Consider the following 23,110-nt stretch of genomic DNA (forward strand, 5'->3'; position numbering starts at 1 on the left):
ATTTTAACTCTGAGTTCCTGAATGTTTGGTGTTAAACACATAGGTAAAGTGCTATGTGCAAAGTCTGTGAACCTCCAACTATGTAGTACCTATATAAGGAGAGTACTAGGAATAGTTCTTAAGGGGTGTTTAGTGTCTGAGTCACTTACCTGGACTGTAGCACCAAGTATCTTACCAGGTTGTTGAGGCTTTTCTCCCTCACAGAATGCTGATCCAATAGAGAGCCCATCCAGTGCAAGTAAATATACTGCAGAGGATACTTTTAGATATACCAGCAACCCCTCAGGTGGAGGTTAAGGGACAGGGTCCACGTGATGCCTGAGGGCAATTATGACAGAGATTTACCTGTGAGGGTACTGACATGTCATAACTGAGGTATTCCTTTAACCCTGCTTCACTCAGAATCTTGGAAAAAATATCCTGATGTTTTCATGAGCAAAGATGGAAGAGGGATACTGGGTCTCAAGTCAGGTCTGAGCTCCTAATAAATGATTAGATAGAAAATGACAAAAATCTTGCTTGAAAAGCACCCCTCTCCTTGGAGGCCAAGAACAAACTGGGTGGGGAGAAGATAAAGCTCTTGTGAGGGTTCTTGACCAACTCCTAGTGGACTCTCAACATTGTACGTAAGTAATTACTTTCCTTATCATACAGAAAAGAGTTTATTTTCCTCTTTTTTAATGTAAGATCCACATTAATTGCAAACAATTCAAACAATTATTAATATCAATGGACTATATATCCGTGTTTTATATATTTATTCTGTTGTAATATTGCCAAATATTAATTTTCAGAAAACATAAAACAAATATCTGATTCCTATATATTTACTATATTAATATATCTGATCTGATACAAGCTTTTGAAATCAAGCAATACACATGATTTCCATTTTTTGCTCATGTAAAGATTAATGATATTTGTGCTACAGTTGAGGTAAATAGGAAACAACTGTAATGCCTCCAGGGGTACTTGCTACAAAAAACATTGAGAAACACTGTCCTACATTAGTGGGAGCAAGCTGGTGATAGGTCCCTGAACACATTTGTCTCTTGTGATTGGCTGACTAGATGTATTTAGCTAGCTCTTAGTAGTGCATTGCTCCTCATTCAGCAAAAATATATCAAGGGAATAAAGCAGATTTGATAATAGAAGTAAATTGGTAAGTTGTTTAAAATTGTATGTCTGAATCCTGAAAGAAATAAAATGGCTTTCATGTCCCTTTAAATAATAATACTAAACATAACTAATCAGTGGAAATCACTACTTAAGACTTGGTACAGATTTATATTAGTTATACTGTGCTGTGTATACAAGTGACTAGAGTATTTACATACACAAACAATGAGAATCTTAAAATCACCACAATTTTATAGGGTACGTATCATTAAATAGAATTTTAAGTGCACAGGGATGCTTATGATTATATAACATAACATGTTCAAAAAAATGTAAATATACAGCAGCTTAATACATCACAGGTTATCAGTATTTACATAATCTGCATCATTGTATGTCATGCAGCCATTTGGCTTCTCTAGATCTTGGACTAACTCACTTTTGGGCAAAATATATACACATAAAAACTTACTTTGTATCATTCTTTAATGCAGCATATATCTCTTGGAAAAGAAATGCTGCTTTCACATACATTGTAAAGTACAAAAAGGAGAGGCAATAAAATCATCCTTTTAATTACAAGCTGTTAATATCACTAAAGTCTTCAATAAATCTTGCAGGGTTGTGAATAATGAGGGTTAGTTTTCTAGGCCAAGTTGGGTAATGGCCATTTATATAAGGCATTAACTAGATTATGCATATTGTGCATAAAGCCTGTACATCATAAAATCCCAAAATACATACTCCACTTCAATATCCATTAACCTTAAAGAAGTCAGAAATTATTCAAGGTTGCATCTGTAACAGAAAGATATCAGAAAACAAGATTTGGTTATCCTGAAATGAATACCTTAGATACCACATATAACGTTTTAACTAGCAAATGGTCTTTCAGATCTCTTGAGCAGTCTATTTAGACTTAGCTCTTAGGGACGTTCGCTCATATTTTCAATGCTGTATGTACATGTAATGTAGTTTTCAACCAAATTATTAGCATTGGCATTTTCCTTTACAAAATTATAACTTTCTTGTATTCATAATAATGGCCAAATTTCTCCTCTTGTGGGTTGCTATGCATGAGCAACCATTACATCCCAAATTATGCCATCCAATCAAAATAGACCCACAGTTTAAATATTTTCCAGTCTAGATAACAAATTGTAGTTGGTAGTCTAATTCAGCTCTTGGGTAATACTTAAAAATCTGCCAAATATGGAAGGGTGAAGATCTTGTGCCCTGTTGCTCATTGCTGGTTACAGAAGGGAATCATCTGTACAGCCACCTTCTAAGCCATATCGAAATTCTTGCAGGTTGGATACTCCATAGAAGTGAATAAATGCTGCTGCTACAACCAGTACATGAAAGATTTGATGGGATTGAAACTGTAGAAAAGGAAGAAATTATTACTATTAGAAATAAACTACTATAACTATTAAATAATTCAAATTATTTTTGTTAGATTGATATCTACAGCAATTAAAGAATTACAACATGAAATAAAAGTATCACATATGAATTAACTGTTACTTGATGGAAGTAGGAAAAAGGTAAATGTAGACAAACATTTAGAAGCAATGTTTTATTTATTGTTTAACATAAATATGTATTAATGCTGCAATACATTACTCACAAACCAGCTATAACAAATAGGATAAGGTGCACATTTACAGATAGCTCTTGTGATTTAAATCTAAGCATTTTGAGTATAAACTGGCTCATTAGTCCTTACAATCTAACTTTTTCTTCTCTATCTGAGTATTATTGCTCTCTCTCTCTCTCTCTCTCTCTATATACATATATATATATATACACAGTATATATATATATATATATATATATATATATATAGTCTACACACCCTTGTTAAAATGTCATGTTTCTGTGATGTAAAAAAATGAGACAAAGATAAATCATTTCAGAACTTTTTCCACCTTTAATGTGACCTATAAACTGTACAACTCAATTGCAAAACAAACTAAAATATTTTAGGTGGAGGGAAGTAGAAATAAAAAACTAAAATAATATGGTTGCATAAGTGTGCACACCCTTAAACTAATACTTTATTGAAGCACCCTTTGATTTTATTATAGCTCTCAGTCTTTTTGAGTATGAGTTTTTCAGCATGGCACATCTTGACCTGGCAAGATTTGCCCACTCTTCTTTGCAAAACACTCCAAATCTGTCAGATTGTGAGGGCATCTCTTGTGCACAGGCCACTTAAGATCACCCTACATATTTTCGATTGGATTCAGGTCTGACTGGGCCATTCCAAAACTTGAATCTTCTTCTGGTGAAGCCATTCCTTTGTTGATTTGGATGTATGCTTTGGGTCGTTGTCATGCTGAAAGATGAAGTTCCTCTTCATGTTCAGCTTTCTAGCAGAAGCCTGAAGGTTTTGTGCCAATATTGTCTGGTATTTGGAACTGTTCATAATTCCCTCTACCTTGACTAAGGCCCCAGTTCCAGCTGAAGAAAAACAGACCCAAAGCATGCTGCTGCCACCAAAATGCTTCACTGTGGGTATGGTGTTCTTTTGGTTATATGCAGTGTTGTTTTTGCGCCAAACATATCTTTTGGTTATCAAACCAGAACACCTTTTGCGGCATGCTTTTGGGAGACTTCAGATGTGTTTTTTCAACATTTAGCTGGGCTTGGATGTTTTTTTTCGTTAGCAAAGGCTTCCCACTCTACCCCATAGCCCAGACATACGAAGAATACGGGCGAGTGTTGTCACATGCACCACACAGCCAGTACTTGCCAGATATTCCTGCAGCTCATTTAATGGTGCTGTAGGCCTCTTGGCAGCCTCCCACATCAGTTTTCTTCTCGTCTTTGCATCAATTTTGGAGGGACGTCCAGTTCTTGGTAATGTCACTGTTGCGCCATATTTTCTCCACTTGATGATGACTGTCTTCACTGTGTTCCATGTCTTTAGAAGCTCTCTGCAAAACATGGCTTTTGCTGTAGGTTTGGACTAAGAAAATGTCAGGAAAGACCTACTAGAACAGCTGAACTTTATTTGGGGTTAATCAGAGGCATTTTAAATGATGGCAGGTGTGTACTGACTCCTATTTAACATGATTTTGAATGTGATTGCTCAATTCTAAACACAGCTACATCCCCAGTTATAAGAGGGTGTGCACACTTATGCAACCATGAACAACTAGTAGAACTAACTGTAAAGAAGAGTACAATTTAGTGTATAGAAATAAGCTCCACAAATGTAAATTGAGGAAAAACTCTGCATATAATACAATAGGATAAGTAGAAAAATGTCAGTTAAGAAGTTCCATCACATTCATTCTTTAAATCCTTTATTATAAAAACTAGGAACAACCATGCATACAATAGCAAAGGCAAGATAGATTAAAAAAAATAAAACCAGGTAATTATTAAATGTCAAGGTGCTGAAACAAATATCTGCTATCTAATCTAGCAGCCAACAGTCAGAAATTTAGCAGAAATAGACTAAGCCCTTACAATCCAAGGGCTATATTACATTTAACAGTTAAGGCTAAGTCTGAAGGCTGAGAGAGTATTATAAGTATTAATATTTCAACAAATCATAATTTGAACCAAGGTAAGCGGTTAAAAATTGAACAACAAGGAGAGACAGAGCTACTCCTGTCGGACCCCTGACGCGCGTTTCACAAAGAACGCTTCCTCAGAGGGGGTGAGGGCCGCTGCTACTGAGCGTAATTTATTGAACTTAAACGCCCACCTTACAAGCACAATTGGCTAAAACTTGTAATACCAAGAAGCTCGATTGGCTTCTGAAGCCGTCACTCAATTTGACGTTGCCTGACGAATCATGTACACGTGATAAGGAAGAAGGCGTGTGAGGAGTGAATCGCTTCGACTAAAAGCACCAATCCTCGATCTCAGTTGTCACATTATTGAGGGGTGTGTTGCTGTAAGAGAAGCCGATTGAAAGATCAAATGATGTGTAAACAGTGCCGATGCTAACATCTTTGTTCTTAGGACAACTGTAAAAACTATTATAATGCTTGAATGGCTAATGTCATTGTATCTTTAAGTTGGTTCGGTTTTTGAGGTTGATAATATATGTATTCCTAATGTGATCTACCAATTTATAGTCATTTGCATCACAATTGTAGTTTGTATGGTTATTTTGTGACACAACATAGTTAAGTATCGATTTATTCAACAAAGTAGGTGAATGGATAATAAAAGTGAAGCTAAAATAAGGCTCCCTAAATCATCACAATAACCAAATTGTAGAAAAAAAGATATGTATCTATAACTTGTGTTGAAGTGATCATATTTGAGCAATGATAGAGTAAAGATATTTATATATATGTATATATAGATTACCTCTCATGATCAAGCGAAATACCTGCAATGTCTATACACAATCTTATGCAGCCTTAAGGTACTGAGAAAGATATATAATGCTAACAAAATATCTTAAACTGAATGATCATGATTCCCCCAGGGTTTTCTCTGTAGTCTATCATTGCTCAAATATAATCACTTCAACACAAGTTATAGATACATATCTTTTTTCTACAATTCGGTTATTGTGATGATTTAGGGAGCCTTATTTTAGCTTCACTTTTATTATCCATTCACCTACTTTGTTGAATAAATCGAAACGTAACTATGTTGTGTCACAAAATAACCATACAAACTGCAATTGTGATGCAAATGACTATCTATAAATTGGTAGATCACATTAGGAATACATATATTATCAACCTCAAAAGCCGAACCAGCTTAAAGATACAATGACATTAGCCATTCAAGCATTATAATAGTTTTTACAGTTGTCCTAAGAACAAAGATGTTAGCATCGGCACTGTTTTCACATAATTTGATCTTCCAATCGGCTTCTCTTACGGCAACACACCCCTCAATAATGTGACAAGTGAGATCGAGGATTGGTGCTTTTAGTCGAAGTGATTCACTCCTCCTCACACGCCTTCTTCCTTATCACGTGTACATGATTCGTCAGGCAACGTCAAATTGAGTGACGGCTTCAGAAGCCAATTGAGCTTCTTGGTATTACGAGTTTTAGCCAATTGTGCTTGTAAGGTGGGCGTTTAAGTGCAATAAATTACGCTCAGTAGCAGCAGCCCGCACCCCCTCTGAGGAAGCGTTCTTTGTGAAACGCGCGTCAGGGGTCCAACAGGAGTAGCTCTGTCTCTCCTTGTTGTTCAATTTTTAACCGCTTACCTTGGTTCAAATTATGATTTGTTGAAATATTAATACTTATAATACTCTCTCAGCCTTCAGACTTAGCCTTAACTGTTAAATGTAATATAGCCCTCGGATTGTAAGGGCTTAGTCTATTTCTGCTAAATTTCTGACTGTTGGCTGCTAGATTAGATAGCAGATATTTGTTTCAGCACCTTGACATTTAATAATTACCTGGTTTTAGTGTTTTTAATCTATCTTGCCTTTGCTATTGTATGCATGGTTGTTCCTAGTTTATATAATAACATAATTTATGCTTACCTGATAAATTCCTTTCTTCTGTAGTGTGATCAGTCCACGGGTCATCATTACTTCTGGGATATTACTCCTCCCCAACAGGAAGTGCAAGAGGATTCACCCAGCAGAGCTGCATATAGCTCCTCCCCTCTACGTCACCCCCAGTCATTCGACCAAGGACCAACGAGAAAGGAGAAACCAAGGGTGTAGTGGTGACTGGAGTATAATTTAAAAAATAACTGCCTGCCTTAAAACCAGGGCGGGCCGTGGACTGATCACACTACAGAAGAAAGGAATTTATCAGGTAAGCATAAATTATGTTTTCTTCTGTTAAGTGTGATCAGTCCACGGGTCATCATTACTTCTGGGATACCAATACCAAAGCAAAAGTACACGGATGACGGGAGGGATAGCCAGGCTCTTTATACAGAAGGAACCACTGCCTGAAGAACCTTTCTCCCAAAAATAGCCTCCGAGGAAGCAAAAGTGTCAAATTTGGAAAAAGTATGAAGCGAAGACCAAGTTGCAGCCTTGCAAATCTGTTCAACAGAGGCCTCATTCTTGAAGGCCCAAGTGGAAGCCACAGCTCTAGTAGAATGAGCTGTAATCCTTTCAGGAGGCTGCTGTCCAGCAGTCTCATAAGCTAAACGTATTATACTACGAAGCCAAAAGGAAAGAGAGGTAGCAGAAGCCTTTTGACCTCTCCTCTGACCAGAGTACACGACAAACAGAGAAGATGTTTGTTGAAATTCCTTAGTTGCCTGTAAGTAAAATTTTAGGGCACGAACTACGTCCAGATTGTGTAGTAGACGTTCCTTCTTCGAAGAAGGATTTGGGCACAAAGAAGGAACAACAATCTCCTGATTGATATTCCTGTTAGTGACTACTTTAGGTAAGAACCCAGGTTTAGTACGCAGAACTACCTTATCTGAATGAAAAATCAAATAAGGAGAATCACAATGTAAGGGTGATAACTCAGAGACTCTTCGAGCCGAGGAAATAGCCATTAAAAATAGAACTTTCCAAGATAACAACTTTATATCAATGGAATGGAGGGGTTCAAATGGAACGCCCTGTAAAACGTTAAGAACAAGGTTTAAACTCCATGGCGGAGCAACAGTTTTAAACACAGGCTTAATCCTCGCCAAAGCCTGACAAAAAGCCTGAACGTCTGGCACTTCTGACAGACGTTTGTGTAACAGAATAGACAGAGCTGAGATCTGTCCCTTTAATGAACTAGCTGATAAACCCTTTTCTAAACCTTCTTGTAGAAAGGACAATATCCTAGGAATCCTAACCTTACTCCAAGAGTAACCTTTGGATTCACACCAATATAGGTATTTACGCCATATCTTATGGTAAATCTTTCTGGTAACAGGCTTCCTAGCCTGTATTAAGGTGTCAATAACTGACTCAGAAAACCCACGTCTTGATAAAATCAAACGTTCAATTTCCAAGCAGTCAGCTTCAGAGAAGTTAGATTTTGATGTTTGAAAGGACCCTGTATCAGGAGATCCTGTTTCAGAGGTAGAGACCAAGGTGGACAGGATGACATGTCCACCAGGTCTGCATACCAAGTCCTGCGTGGCCATGCAGGTGCTATTAGAATCACTGATGCTCTCTCCTGTTTGATTCTGGCAATCAATCGAGGAAGCATCGGGAAGGGTGGAAACACATAAGCCATCCTGAAGTCCCAAGGTGCTGTCAGGGCATCTATTAGGACTGCTCCTGGATCCCTGGATCTGGACCCGTAACGAGGAAGCTTGGCGTTCTGTCGAGACGCCATGAGATCTATCTCTGGTTTGCCCCAACGTCGAAGTATTTGGGCAAAGACCTCCGGATGAAGTTCCCACTCCCCCGGATGAAAAGTCTGACGACTTAAGAAATCCGCCTCCCAGTTCTCCACTCCCGGGATGTGGATTGCTGACAGGTGGCAAGAGTGAGACTCTGCCCAGCGAATTATCTTTGATACTTCCATCATTGCTAGGGAGCTCCTTGTCCCTCCCTGATGGTTGACGTAAGCTACAGTCGTGATGTTGTCCGACTGAAACCTGATGAACCCCCGAGTTGTCAACTGGGGCCAAGCCAGGAGGGCATTGAGAACTGCTCTCAATTCCAGAATGTTTATTGGCAGGAGACTCTCCTCCTGACTCCATTGTCCCTGAGCCTTCAGAGAATTCCAGACGGCACCCCAACCTAGAAGGCTGGCGTCTGTTGTTACAATTGTCCAATCTGGTCTGCTGAATGGCATCCCCCTGGACAGATGTGGCCGAGAAAGCCACCATAGAAGAGAATTTCTGGTCTCTTGATCCAGATTCAGAGAAGGGGACAAGTCTGAGTAATCCCCATTCCACTGACTTAGCATGCATAGTTGCAGTGGTCTGAGGTGTAAGCGAGCAAATGGCACTATGTCCATTGCCGCTACCATTAAGCCGATTACCTCCATGCATTGAGCAACTGACGGGTGTTGAATGGAATGAAGGGTGCGGCAAGCACTTTGAAGTCTTGTTAACCTGTCCTCTGTCAGGTAAATCTTCATTTCTACAGAATCTATAAGAGTCCCCAGGAAGGGAACTCTTGTGAGTGGAACGAGTGAACTTTTCTTTTCGTTCACCTTCCATCCATGTGACCTTAGAAAAGCCAGTACTAACTCTGTATGAGACTTGGCAGTTTGAAAGCTTGAAGCTTGTATCAGAATGTCGTCTAGGTACGGAGCTACCGAAATTCCCCGCGGTCTTAGTACCGCCAGAAGAGCACCTAGAACCTTTGTGAAGATTCTTGGAGCTGTAGCCAATCCGAATGGAAGAGCTACAAACTGGTAATGCCTGTCTAGAAAGGCAAACCTTAGATTCCTGGAAATGATCTTTGTGAATCGGTATGTGAAGGTAAGCATCCTTTAAATCCACTGTGGTCATGTACTGACCTTCTTGGATCATGGGTAAAATTGTCCGAATAGTCTCCATTTTGAATGATGGAACTCTTAGGAATTTGTTTAGGATCTTTAAATCCAGGATTGGTCTGAAAGTTCCCTCTTTTTTGGGAACCACAAACAGATTTGAGTAAAACCCCTGTCCCTGTTCCGACCGTGGAACTGGATGGATTACTCCCATTAACAATAGTTCTTGTATGCAGCGTAGAAACGCTTCTTTCTTTGTTTGGTTTGTTGACAACCTTGACAGATGAAATCTCTCTCTTGGAGGAGAGTATTTGAAGTCCAGAAGGTATCCCTGAGATATTATCTCTAGCGCCCAGGGATCCTGGACATCTCTTGCCCAAGCCTGGGCGAAGAGAGAAAGTCTGCCCCCCACTAGATCCGATCCCGGATCGGGGGTCCTCAATTCATGCTGTTTTAGGGGCAGCAGCAGGTTTCCTGGCCTGCTTGCCCTTGTTCCAGGACTGGTTAGGTCTCCAGCCTTGTCTGTAGCGAGTACCAGATCCTTCTTGTTTTGGAGCAGTGGAAGTTGATGCTGCTCCTGCTTTGAAATTCCGAAAGGAACGAAAATTAGACTGTCTAGCCTTAGGTTTGGCTTTGTCTTGAGGCAGGGCGTGGCCCTTACCTCCTGTAATGTCAGCGATAATTTCTTTCAAACCGGGCCCAAATAAGGTCTGTCCCTTGAAAGGTATATTAAGTAATTTGGACTTAGAAGTTACATCAGCTGACCAGGATTTTAGCCACAGTGCTCTACGCGCCTGAATGGCGAATCCGGAATTCTTAGCCGTAAGTTTAGTTAAATGTACTACGGCTTCCGAAATGAATGAATTAGCTAGCTTAAGTATTCTAAGCCTGTCCGAAATGTCGTCCAGCGTAGCTGAACTAAGGTTCTCTTCTAGAGACTCAATCCAGAATGCCGCTGCAGCTGTGACCGGCGCAATGCATGCAAGGGGTTGCAATATAAAACCTTGTTGAACAAACATTTTCTTAAGGTAACCCTCTAACTTTTTATCCATTGGATCTGAAAAGGCACAGCTATCCTCTACCGGGATAGTGGTACGCTTAGCTAAAGTAGAAACTGCTCCCTCCACCTTAGGGACCGTTTGCCATAAGTCCCGTGTTGCGGTGTCTATTGGAAACATCTTTCTAAATATCGGAGGGGGTGAGAACGGCACACCGGGTCTATCCCACTCCTTAGTAATAATTTCAGTTAGTCTCTTAGGTATAGGAAAAACGTCAGTACTTGTTGGTACAGCAAAATATTTATCCAACCTACACATTTTCTCTGGTATTGCAACTGTGTTACAATCATTCAGGGCCGCTAACACCTCCCCTAGTAATACACGGAGGTTTTCCAGCTTAAATTTAAAATTTGAAATATCTGAATCCAATCTGTTTGGATCAGAACCGTCAGCCGCAGAATGAAGCTCTCCGTCCTCATGTTCTGCAAGTTGTGACGCAGTATCTGACATGGCCCTAGCATTATCAGCGCACTCTGTTCTCACCCCAGAGTGGTCACGCTTGCCTCTTAGTTCTGGTAATTTAGCCAAAACCTCAGTCATAACAGTAGCCATATCTTGTAATGTTATTTGTAATGGCCGCCCAGATGTACTGGGCGCCACCATATCGCGCACCCCCCGAGCGGGAGATGCAGGTACTGTCACGTGAGGCGAGTTAGTCGGCATAACTCTCCCCTCGTTGTTTGGTGAAATTTGTTCAATTTGTACAGATTGACTTTTATTTAAAGTAGCATCAATACAGTTAGTACATAAATTTCTATTGGGCTCCACTTTGGGGTTGGCACAAATAGTACAGGTCTCATCCTCTGAATCAGACATGTTTAACACACTAGCAAATAAACTTGCAACTTGGAAATATTATTCAAGTAAAACACAATGAAAAAACGTACTGTGCTTTAAGAAGCACTGAAGGATATATAACAGTTGAAATCAATAAACTTTGAAAAACAAAACACAATTTAGCAAAGGTTTGTTCCCATTAGCAAAGAAAAACTAACCCTGATGGCATAAAAAAGTTAAAGAATAAACGTTTTTTTATCACAGTCAACTATAATCTCACAGCTCTGTTAGATTACTTCCCTCAAACAAGCTTTGAAGACCCCTGAGTTCTGTAGAGATAAACCGGAACATGCAGGAAAAAACAATGAGCTTCTGACTGAAATTTTTGATGCGTAGCAAAAGCGCCAAAAAAGGTCCCTCCCCCTCACACACAACAGTGAGAGAGATCAGTAAACTGTCATAATTAGATCAAGCAACTGCCAAGTGGAAAAATAGTGCCCAAACATTTTATTCACCCAGTACCTCAAAAAATGAAAACGATTTTACATTCCAGCAAAAACGTTTAACATAAATTAAGAGTTATTAAAAAACCTGTTGCTTTGCAATTAGGCTAAAGTCTTATATACACAGTGTAATTCCAGTGAAGTACCATTCCCCAGAATACTCAAATGTTAAATATACATACATGATATTATGACGGTATGGCAGGATTTTCTCATCAATTCCATTGTCGGAAAATAAAAACTGCTACATACCTCTTTGCAGATTAAACTGCCCGCTGTCCCCTGATCTGAAGTTTACCTCTCCTCAGATGGCCGAGAAACAGCAATATGATCTTAACAACTCCGGCTAAAATCATAGTAAAAACTCTGGTAGATTCTTCTTCAAACTCCACCAGAGAAGGAATAACACACTCCGGTGCTATTAAAAAATAACAAACTTTTGATTGAAGAAATAAAACTAAATAAAATCACCATAGTCCTCTCACACATCCTATCTAGTCGTTGGGTGCAAGAGAATGACTGGGGGTGACGTAGAGGGGAGGAGCTATATGCAGCTCTGCTGGGTGAATCCTCTTGCACTTCCTGTTGGGGAGGAGTAATATCCCAGAAGTAATGATGACCCGTGGACTGATCACACTTAACAGAAGAAAAAGGATTTAAAGAATGAATGTGATGGAACTTCTTAACTGACATTTTTCTACTTATCCTATTGAATTATATGCAGAGTTTTTCCTCAATTTACATTTGTGGAGCTTATTTCTATACACTAAATTGTACTCTTCTTTACAGTTAGTTCTACTAGTTGTTCTGTTCTGCTTAAATTAAGACTCCACAACAGGTATTGATCTCTAAAAATATTATAAGAATGTATGTATTTAATACACAAGCATAGCCACATTAAGACAATACCTGTCAATATATTACTCTGTCACCCCTGAATCCCACATGTTCTAACTTATGCAACCATATTATTTTATTTTTACTTCCCTCCACCTAGAAGTTTCAGTTTGTTTTTCAATTAAGTTGTACAGTTTATAGGTCACATTAAAGGTGGAAAAAGTTCTGAAATGATTTATCTTTGTCTCATTTTATTACATCACTGAAACCTGAAATTTTAACAGGGGTGTGTAGACTTTTTATATCCACTCTGTATATATATATATATATATATATATATATATATATATATATATATATATATATATATATATATATATATATATATATATATATAAATATATATATAAATATATATATATACACACATATAAATACAAACACATTGTATTATCTAATTTGCTTCATTCTCTTGGTATCATTTATTGAAAAGCATACAAAGGTAGGTCAGAAGCAACAATGCCCTACAGGGACCTAGCTGCTGATTGTTAGCTGGACATACTGTATATGCCTCTTGTCACTAGCTCACCTGATGCGTTCAGCTAACTCCCAGTAGTGTATTGATGCTCCTATAGTGCATTGATGCTCGACACCAAGAAAATGAAACAAATATGAGACAGAGTAAATTGTAAAAGAAAGTTGCATGCTCTATTTAAATCATGAAAAAAAATTTTTGGGGCTTTATGCCCGTTTAAATATTTTTACATTTTACTTATTTTAAACATAGTTTTAAACGTAAACATTTTCTCCATCCAACATTTTAATAATTAGGATTAAATAGTCTTTTACGAGCATATCTGCATTTTGTCTCACACCTGTAATATATTTCTCTCTACAGTGAATCTCGCAGCAATGACAGAGCAGATACCTTTAGATCATTACGTTATTCATTAACAGTTTACAAATGTGAGATATGGAGTAAAGGCCATTTTGAAAGAGTTACTATTCTGTATATTTTTAGGATTACCCTTGTGTTTTAAAAGTTTGTGAATGTAGTAAAGAGCCTGAAAATATGAGAACAGATGTGAGGATGTCTCTTGGGTGTAGATTTTTTTCTGACAAATTTCAAAGTTAGTTTAATTTTCCTTTCCCCTGTATCATGTGACAGCCATCAGCCAATCACAAAATACATATACGTATTTATAGTGAACAATTGTACATGCTCAGTAGGAGCTGGTGCCTCAGAAAGTGTGCATATAAAAAGATTGTGCACATTTTGATAATAAAAGTGAATTGTAAAGTTGCTTACAATTCTGTGCTCTATCTGAATCATGAAACTTTAACTTTAGTGGTCATTTAACCATCTGATTAATTTATTCCAAGCTTGCAGGGGTTCACTTATAGGTAGAAAATTAGTTTGGGTATTTGTCCTTCCTTCGTGGGGCAGCGTTGCCAATGACAATGCAATATCGGATTCTATCTCAGTGAGTGTAAAGTTTTACTGTCTACTAACCTATTCTAATAAATACATGCTCAGTACTGTCCAATTATACAGTTCTAGATTAGGTAGGCAAAAGCCTCCGCAAGATGTATTAGCCATCAGTTTTGTACAACTTATTCAGGGTTTATTTATATTTCAGATAAATGCTATTATGGAGGAATTTAGGGCTGTCTTTCTTAATAGAGTGGGATCATTTAAAATAAGTATAACAGTTTGGGAAAATAACTTACCTGATAAATTAATTTATTTCATGGTGGCGAGAGTCCACAAACTGTTACGTTTGGGATATACATTACTACCAGGAGGAGGCAAAGTTTCTCAAACCTCAAAGCCTATAAATACCCCTACCAACTCACCCATAACTCAGTTTAACAAATAGTGAGGTGTTTAAGGAGTAAAAACCAAAAATGAGGAGCAGGAAAAAAGATGTGCTTAAAATAAAAAATAAAAAAATAACCCCAAATGGGTGGGGCCTCATGGACTCTCGCCACCATGAAAGAAATTAATTAATAAGGTAAGTTTTTACATAAATTATGTTTTCTTTCACATAGGTGGCAAGAGTCCACGGGCGGTTACGTATGGGATATAATACACAAGATGTCCACAAGTAACAATAAAGGGAGGGATAAAATAAAAACAGCTTTTGTCGCTGAGAGATAATCCAAAACCCAAAATAATGTCTTTTATGACAAAAAGTTAAAATATAGGCACAATTATTAAACTGGGACAACTGCCTGAAGAACCTAACAAAAGTTGCTTCTGACAAATCAAAAACATCGAAATGTTAAAGTTCTGTAAAGGTATGCAGAGAATACCAAGTGGCCATCTTGCAAATCTGATCAACTGAAGCTTCATTCTCGAAAGTCCAAGATGTGGCAACTGATCTAGTAGAATGAGCTGTAATTCTCTGAGGCAGAGACTGACCCACCTCCAAATAAGCTTTGTTAATCAAAGGTTTCAACCAAGAGGCTAAAGAAATAGCAGAGGATTTATGTCCTTTCATAAGACCAGAAAAACATAATTTATGCTTACCTGATAAATTTATTTCTCTTGTGGTGTATCCAGTCCACGGATCATCCATTACTTGTGGGATATTCTCATTCCCAACAGGAAGTTGCAAGAGGACACCCACAGCAGAGCCGTCTATATAGCTCCTCCCCTAACTGCCATATCCAGTCATTCGACCGAAAACAAACAGAGAAAGGAGAAACCATAGGGTGCAGTGGTGAATGTAGTTTAAAGTTAAAAAATACCTGCCTTAAAATGACAGGGCGGGCCGTGGACTGGATACACCACAAGAGAAATACATTTATCAGGTAAGCATAAATTATGTTTTCTCTTGTAAGGTGTATCCAGTCCACGGATCATCCATTACTTGTGGAATACCAAAGCTAAAGTACACGAATGAAGGGAGGGACAAGGCAGGTACTTAAACGGAAGGTACCACTGCCTGTAAAACCTTTCTCCCAAAAATAGCCTCAGAAGAAGCAAAAGTATCAAATTTGTAGAATTTTGAAAAAGTATGAAGCGAAGACCAAGTCGCCGCCTTGCAAATCTGTTCAACAGAAGCCTCATTTTTAAAGGCCCATGTGGAAGCCACAGCTGTAGTAGAATGAGCTGTAATCCTTTCTGGAGGCTGCTGGCCAGCAGTCTCATAGGCTAAGCGGATTATGCTTTTTAGCCAAAAAGAAAGAGAGGTTGCCGAAGCCTTTTGACCTCTCCTCTGTCCAAAGTAGACAACAAACAAAGCAGATGTTTGACGAAAATCTTTAGTAGCTTGTAAGTAAAACTTTAAAGCACGAACCACGTCCAGATTGTGTAATAGACATTCCTTCTTTGAAGAAGAATTAGGACACAAAGACGGAACAACAATCTCTTGATTGATATTCTTATTAGATACCACCTTAGGTAGAAACCCAGGTTTGGTACGCAGAACTACCTTATCTGCATGGAAGATCAGATAAGGAGAATCACATTGTAAGGGCAGATAACTCGGAAACTCTACAAGCCGAGGAAATAGCTACCAAAAAAATAACTTTCCAAGAAAAAAGTTTGATATCTATGGAATGAAGAGGTTCAAACGGAACCCCCTGAAGAACTTTAAGAACCAAATTTAAACTCCATGGTGGAGCAACAGGTTTAAACACATGCTTGATTCTAACTAAAGCCTGACAAAATGCCTGAACGTCTGGGACATCCGCCAGACGCTTGTGCAAAAGAATAGATAGCGCAGAAATCTGTCCCTTTAAGGAACTAGCTGACAATCCTTTCTCCAATCCTTCTTGGAGAAAAGATAATATCCTGGGAATCCTGACCTTACTCCATGAGTAGCCCTTGGATTCACACCAATAAAGATATTTACGCCATATCTTATGATAAATTTTCCTGGTGACAGGCTTTCGTGCCTGAATTAAGGTATCAATGACTGACTCGGAGAAACCACGCTTTGATAAAATCAAGCGTTCAATCTCCAGGCAGTCAGCCTCAGAGAAATTAGATTTGGATGGTTGAAAGGACCTTGAAGTAGAAGGTCCTGTCTCAGCGGCAGAGTCCATGGTGGAAAGGATGACATGTCCACCAGATCTGCATACCAAGTCCTGCATGGCCACGCAGGCGCTATCAAGATCACCGATGCTCTCTCCTGCTTGATTTTGGCAATCAGACGAGGGAGCAGAGGAACGATGGAAACACATAAGCCAGGTTGAAGGACCAAGGCGCTGCTAGAGCATCTATCAACGTTGCCTTGGGGTCCCTGGACCTGGATCCGTAACAAGGAAGATTGGCGTTCTGGCGAGACGCCATGAGATCCAGTTCTGGTTTGCCCCAACGATGAACCAATTGTGCAAACACCTCCGGATGGAGTTCCCACTCCCTCGGATGAAAAGTCTGTCGACTTAGAAAATCCGCCTCCCAGTTCTCTACACCTGGGATATGGATAGCTGATAGGTGGCAAGAGTGAATCTCTGCCCAGCGAATTATCTTTGAGACTTCTAACATCGCTAGGGAACTCCTTGTTCCCCCTTGATGGTTGATGTAAGCCAGTCGTGATGTTGTCCGACTGAAATCTGATGAACCTCATTGTCGCTAGATGAGGCCAAGCCTGAAGAGCATTGAATATCGCTCTTAGTTCCAGAATGTTTATTGGAAGGAGTGACTCCTCCTGAGTCCACGATCCCTGAGCCTTCAGGGAGTTCCAGACTGCACCCCAACCTAGAAGGCTGGCATCTGTCGTTACAATTGTCCAATCTGGCCTGCGAAAGGTCATACCTTTGGACAGATGGACCTGAGATAGCCACCAGAGAAGAGAATCCCTGGTCTCTTGATCCAGATTTAGTAGAGGGGACAAATCTGTGTAATCCCCATTCCACTGACTGAGCATGCAGAGTTGCAGCGGTCTGAGATGTAGGCGTGCAAACGGCACTATGTCCATTGCCGCTACCATTAAGCTAATTACTTCCATGCACTGAGCCACCGAAGGGCGAGGAATGGAATAAAGAACACGGCAGGAGTTTAGAAGTTTTGATAACCTGGACTCCGTCAGGTAAATTTTCATTTCTACAGAATCTATCAGAGTCCCTAGGAAGGAAACTCTTGTAAGGGGGGATAGAGAACTCTTTTCCTCGTTCACCTTCCACCCATGCGACCTCAGAAATGCCAACACTATGTCCGTATGAGACTTGGCAATTTGGAAGTTTGACGCCTGAATCAGGATGTCGTCTAAATAAGGGGCCACTGCTATGCCCCGCGGCCTTAGGACCGCCAGAAGCGACCCCAGAACCTTCGTAAAAATTCTTGGGGCTGTAGCTAACCCAAAGGGAAGAGCTACAAACTGGTAATGCCTGTCTAGGAAGGCAAACCTGAGAAACCGATGATGATCTTTGTGTATCGGAATGTGAAGATAAGCATCCTTTAAATCCACTGTAGTCATGTATTGACCCTCCTGGATCATAGGTAGGATGGTACGAATAGTCTCCATCTTGAATGATGGAACTCTGAGGAATTTGTTTAAGATCTTTAGATCCAAAATTGGTCTGAAGGTTCCCTCTTTTTTGGGAACCACAAACAGATTTGAGTAAAATCCCTGTTCCTCTTTTGGAACTGGATGGATCACTCCCATAACTAGGAGGTCTTGTACACAGTGTAAGAATGCCTCTCTTTTTATCTGGTTTGCAGATAATTGTGAAAGGGGAAATCTTCCTTGTGGGGGGAAGCCTTAAGTCCAGAAGATATCCCTGGGATATAATTTCCAACGCCCAGGGATCCTGGACATCTCTTGCCCACGCCTGGGCGAAGAGTGAAAGTCTGCCCCCTACTAGATCCGTTATCGGATAGGGGGCCGTTCCTTCATGCTGTCTTAGAGGCAGCAGCAGGCTTTTTGGCCTGATTACCCTTGTTCCAGGTCTGGTTAAATCTCCAGACCGTCTTGGACTGAGCAAAAGTTCCCTCTTGTTTTGCATTAGAGGAAGTTGATGCCGCACTTGCCTTGAAGTTTCGAAAGGCACGAAAAACATAATTTATGTAAGAACTTACCTGATAAATTCATTTCTTTCATATTAGCAAGAGTCCATGAGCTAGTGACGTATGGGATATACATTCCTACCAGGAGGGGCAAAGTTTCCCAAACCTCAAAATGCCTATAAATACACCCCTCACCACACCCACAATTCAGTTTAACGAATAGCCAAGAAGTGGGGTGATAAAAAAGTGCGAAAGCATATAAAATAAGGAATTGGAATAATTGTGCTTTATACAAAATCATAACCACCACAAAAAAAGGGCGGGCCTCATGGACTCTTGCTAATATGAAAGAAATGAATTTATCAGGTAAGTTCTTACATAAATTATGTTTTCTTTCATGTAATTAGCAAGAGTCCATGAGCTAGTGACGTATGGGATAATGACTACCCAAGATGTGGATCTTTCCACACAATAGTCACTAGAGAGGGAGGGATAAAATAAAGACAGCCAATTCCTGCTGAAAATAATCCACACCCAAAATAAAGTTTAACGAAAAACATAAGCAGAAGATTCAAACTGAAACCGCTGCCTGAAGTACTTTTCTACCAAAAACTGCTTCAGAAGAAGAAAATACATCAAAATGGTAGAATTTAGTAAAAGTATGCAAAGAGGACCAAGTTGCTGCTTTGCAGATCTGGTCAACCGAAGCTTCATTCCTAAACGCCCAGGAAGTAGAAACTGACCTAGTAGAATGAGCTGTAATTCTCTGAGGCGGAGTTTTACCCGACTCAACATAGGCAAGATGAATCAAAGATTTCAACCAAGATGCCAAAGAAATGGCAGAAGCTTTCTGGCCTTTTCTAGAACCGGAAAAGATAACAAATAGACTAGAAGTCTTACGAAAAGATTTCGTAGCTTCAACATAATATTTCAAAGCTCTAACAACATCCAAAGAATGCAACGATTTCTCCTTAGAATTCTTAGGATTAGGACATAATGAAGGAACCACAATTTCTCTACTAATGTTGTTGGAATTCACAACTTTAGGTAAAAATTCAAAAGAAGTTCGCAACACCGCCTTATCCTGATGAAAAATCAGAAAAGGAGACTCACAAGAAAGAGCAGATAATTCAGAAACTCTTCTGGCAGAAGAGATGGCCAAAAGGAACAAAACTTTCCAAGAAAGTAATTTAATGTCCAATGAATGCATAGGTTCAAACGGAGGAGCTTGAAGAGCTCCCAGAACCAAATTCAAACTCCAAGGAGGAGAAATTGACTTAATGACAGGTTTTATACGAACCAAAGCTTGTACAAAACAATGAATATCAGGAAGAATAGCAATCTTTCTGTGAAAAAGAACAGAAAGAGCAGAGATTTGTCCTTTCAAAGAACTTGCGGACAAACCCTTATCTAAACCATCCTGAAGAAACTGTAAAATTCTCGGTATTCTAAAAGAATGCCAGGAAAAATGATGAGAAAGACACCAAGAAATATAAGTCTTCCAGACTCTATAATATATCTCCCTAGATACAGATTTACGAGCCTGTAACATAGTATTAATCACAGAGTCAGAGAAACCTCTTTGACCAAGAATCAAGCGTTCAATCTCCATACCTTTAAATTTAAGGATTTCAGATCCTGATGGAAAAAAGGACCTTGTGACAGAAGGTCTGGTCTTAACGGAAGAGTCCACGGTTGGCAAGAGGCCATCCGGACAAGATCCGCATACCAAAACCTGTGAGGCCATGCCGGAGCTACCAGCAGAACAAACGAGCATTCCTTCAGAATCTTGGAGATTACTCTTGGAAGAAGAACTAGAGGCGGAAAGATATAGGCAGGATGATACTTCCAAGGAAGTGATAATGCATCCACTGCCTCTGCCTGAGGATCCCGGGATCTGGACAGATACCTGGGAAGTTTCTTGTTTAGATGGGACGCCATCAGGTCTATTTCTGGAAGTTCCCACATTTGAACAATCTGAAGAAATACCTCTGGGTGAAGAGACCATTCGCCCGGATGCAACGTTTGGCGACTGAGATAATCCGCTTCCCAATTGTCTACACCTGGGATATGAACCGCAGAGATTAGACAGGAGCTGGATTCCGCCCAAACCAAAATTCGAGATACTTCTTTCATAGCCAGAGGACTGTGAGTCCCTCCTTGATGATTGATGTATGCCACAGTTGTGACATTGTCTGTCTGAAAACAAATGAACGATTCTCTCTTCAGAAGAGGCCAAAACTGAAGAGCTCTGAAAATTGCACGGAGTTCCAAAATATTGATCGGTAATCTCACCTCCTGAGATTCCCAAACTCCTTGTGCCGTCAGAGATCCCCACACAGCTCCCCAACCTGTGAGACTTGCATCTGTTGAAATTACAGTCCAGGTCGGAAGCACAAAAGAAGCCCCCTGAATTAAACGATGGTGATCTGTCCACCATGTTAGAGAGTGTCGAACAATCGGTTTTAAAGATATTAATTGAGATATCTTCGTGTAATCCTTGCACCATTGCTTCAGCATACAGAGCTGAAGAGGTCGCATGTGAAAACGAGCAAAGGGGATCGCGTCCGATGCAGCAGTCATAAGACCTAGAATTTCCATGCATAAGGCTACCGAAGGGAATGATTGTGACTGAAGGTTTCGACAAGCTGCAATCAACTTTAGACGTCTCTTGTCTGTTAAAGACAGAGTCATGGACACTGAATCCATCTGGAAACCCAGAAAGGTTACCCTTGTCTGAGGAATCAAAGAACTTTTTGGTAAATTGATCCTCCAACCATGATCTTGAAGAAACAACACAAGTCGATTCGTATGAGATTCTGCTAAATGTAAAGACTGAGCAAGTACCAAGATATCGTCCAAATAAGGAAATACCACAATACCCTGTTCTCTGATTACAGACAGCAGGGCACCGAGAACCTTTGTAAAAATTCTTGGAGCTGTAGCTAGGCCAAACGGCAGAGCCACAAACTGGTAATGCTTGTCCAGAAACGAGAATCTCAGGAACTGATAATGATCTGGATGAATCGGAATATGCAGATATGCATCCTGTAAATCTATTGTGGACATATAATTCCCTTGCTGAACAAAAGGTAAGATAGTCCTTACAGTTACCATCTTGAATGTTGGTATCCTTACATAATGATTCAATATTTTTAGATCCAGAACTGGTCTGAAAGAATTCTCCTTCTTTGGTACAATGAAGAGATTTGAATAAAACCCCATCCCCTGTTCCGGAACTGGAACTGGCATAATTACTCCAGTCAACTCTAGATCTGAAACACATTTCAGAAATGCTTGAACTTTTACTGGATTTACTGGGACACGGGAAAGAAAAAATCTCTTTGCAGGAGGTCTCAACTTGAAACCAATTCTGTACCCTTCTGAAACAATGCTCTGAATCCAAAGATTGTGAACAGAATTGATCCAAATTTCCTTGAAAAAACGTAACCTGCCCCCTACCAGCTGAGCTGGAATGAGGGCCGCACCTTCATGTGGACTTAGAAGCAGGCTTTGCCTTTCTAGCTGGCTTGGATTTATTCCAGACTGGAGATGGTCTCCAAACTGAAACTGCTCCTGAGGATGAAGGATCAGGCTTATGTTCTTTGTTGAAACGAAAGGAACGAAAACGATTATTAGCCCTGTTTTTACCTTTAGATTTTTTATCCTGTGGTAAAAAAGTTCCTTTCCCACCAGTAACAGTTGAAATAATGGAATCCAACTGAGAACCAAATAATTTGTTACCCTGGAAAGAAATGGAAAGTAAAGTTGATTTAGAAGCCATATCAGCATTCCAAGTTTTAAGCCATAAAGCTCTTCTAGCTAAAATAGCTAGAGACATAAACCTGACATCAACTCTGATAATATCAAAAATGGCATCACAGATAAAATTATTAGCATGCTGAAGAAGAATAATAATATCATGAGAATCACGATGTGTTACTTGTTGCGCTAAAGTTTCCAACCAAAAAGTTGAAGCTGCAGCAACATCAGCCAAAGATATAGCAGGTCTAAGAAGATTACCTGAACACAGATAAGCTTTTCTTAGAAAGGATTCAATTTTCCTATCTAGAGGATCCTTAAACGAAGTACCATCTGACGTAGGAATAGTAGTACGTTTAGCAAGGGTAGAAATAGCCCCATCAACTTTAGGGATCTTGTCCCAAAATTCTAATCTGTCAGACGGCACAGGATATAATTGCTTAAAACGTTTAGAAGGAGTAAATGAATTACCCAAATTATCCCATTCTTTGGAAATTACTGCAGAAATAGCATTAGGAACAGGAAAAACTTCTGGAATAACCACAGGAGCTTTAAATACCTTATCTAAACGTTTAGAATTAGTATCAAGAGGACCAGAATCCTCTATTTCTAAAGCAATTAGTACTTCTTTAAGTAAAGAACGAATAAATTCCATTTTAAATAAATATGAAGATTTATCAGCATCAACCTCTGAGACAGAATCCTCTGAACCAGAGGAATCATCAGAATCAGAATGATGATGTTC

The 23,110-nt window shown here is 39.5% G+C and overlaps 1 protein-coding gene across 2 annotated transcripts in view; it reads right to left on the reverse strand.

The window, feature by feature from the left end:
* Positions 1-741: 741 nt before the first annotated feature.
* ADIPOR1 (adiponectin receptor 1) overlaps positions 742-23,110 on the reverse strand; it is a 454,062-nt gene continuing 431,693 nt past the window's right edge. For both annotated transcript variants that reach the window (XM_053706909.1, XM_053706910.1), the window contains one exon: positions 742-2,501. In XM_053706909.1, coding sequence (XP_053562884.1) covers positions 2,373-2,501 — 129 coding nt within the window. In that variant the 3' untranslated portion in view covers positions 742-2,372. The remainder of the gene's footprint in view (positions 2,502-23,110) is intronic.

Source organism: Bombina bombina, chromosome 3 (genome assembly GCF_027579735.1).
Source record: "Bombina bombina isolate aBomBom1 chromosome 3, aBomBom1.pri, whole genome shotgun sequence".
NCBI classification, from domain to species: Eukaryota; Metazoa; Chordata; class Amphibia; order Anura; family Bombinatoridae; genus Bombina; species Bombina bombina.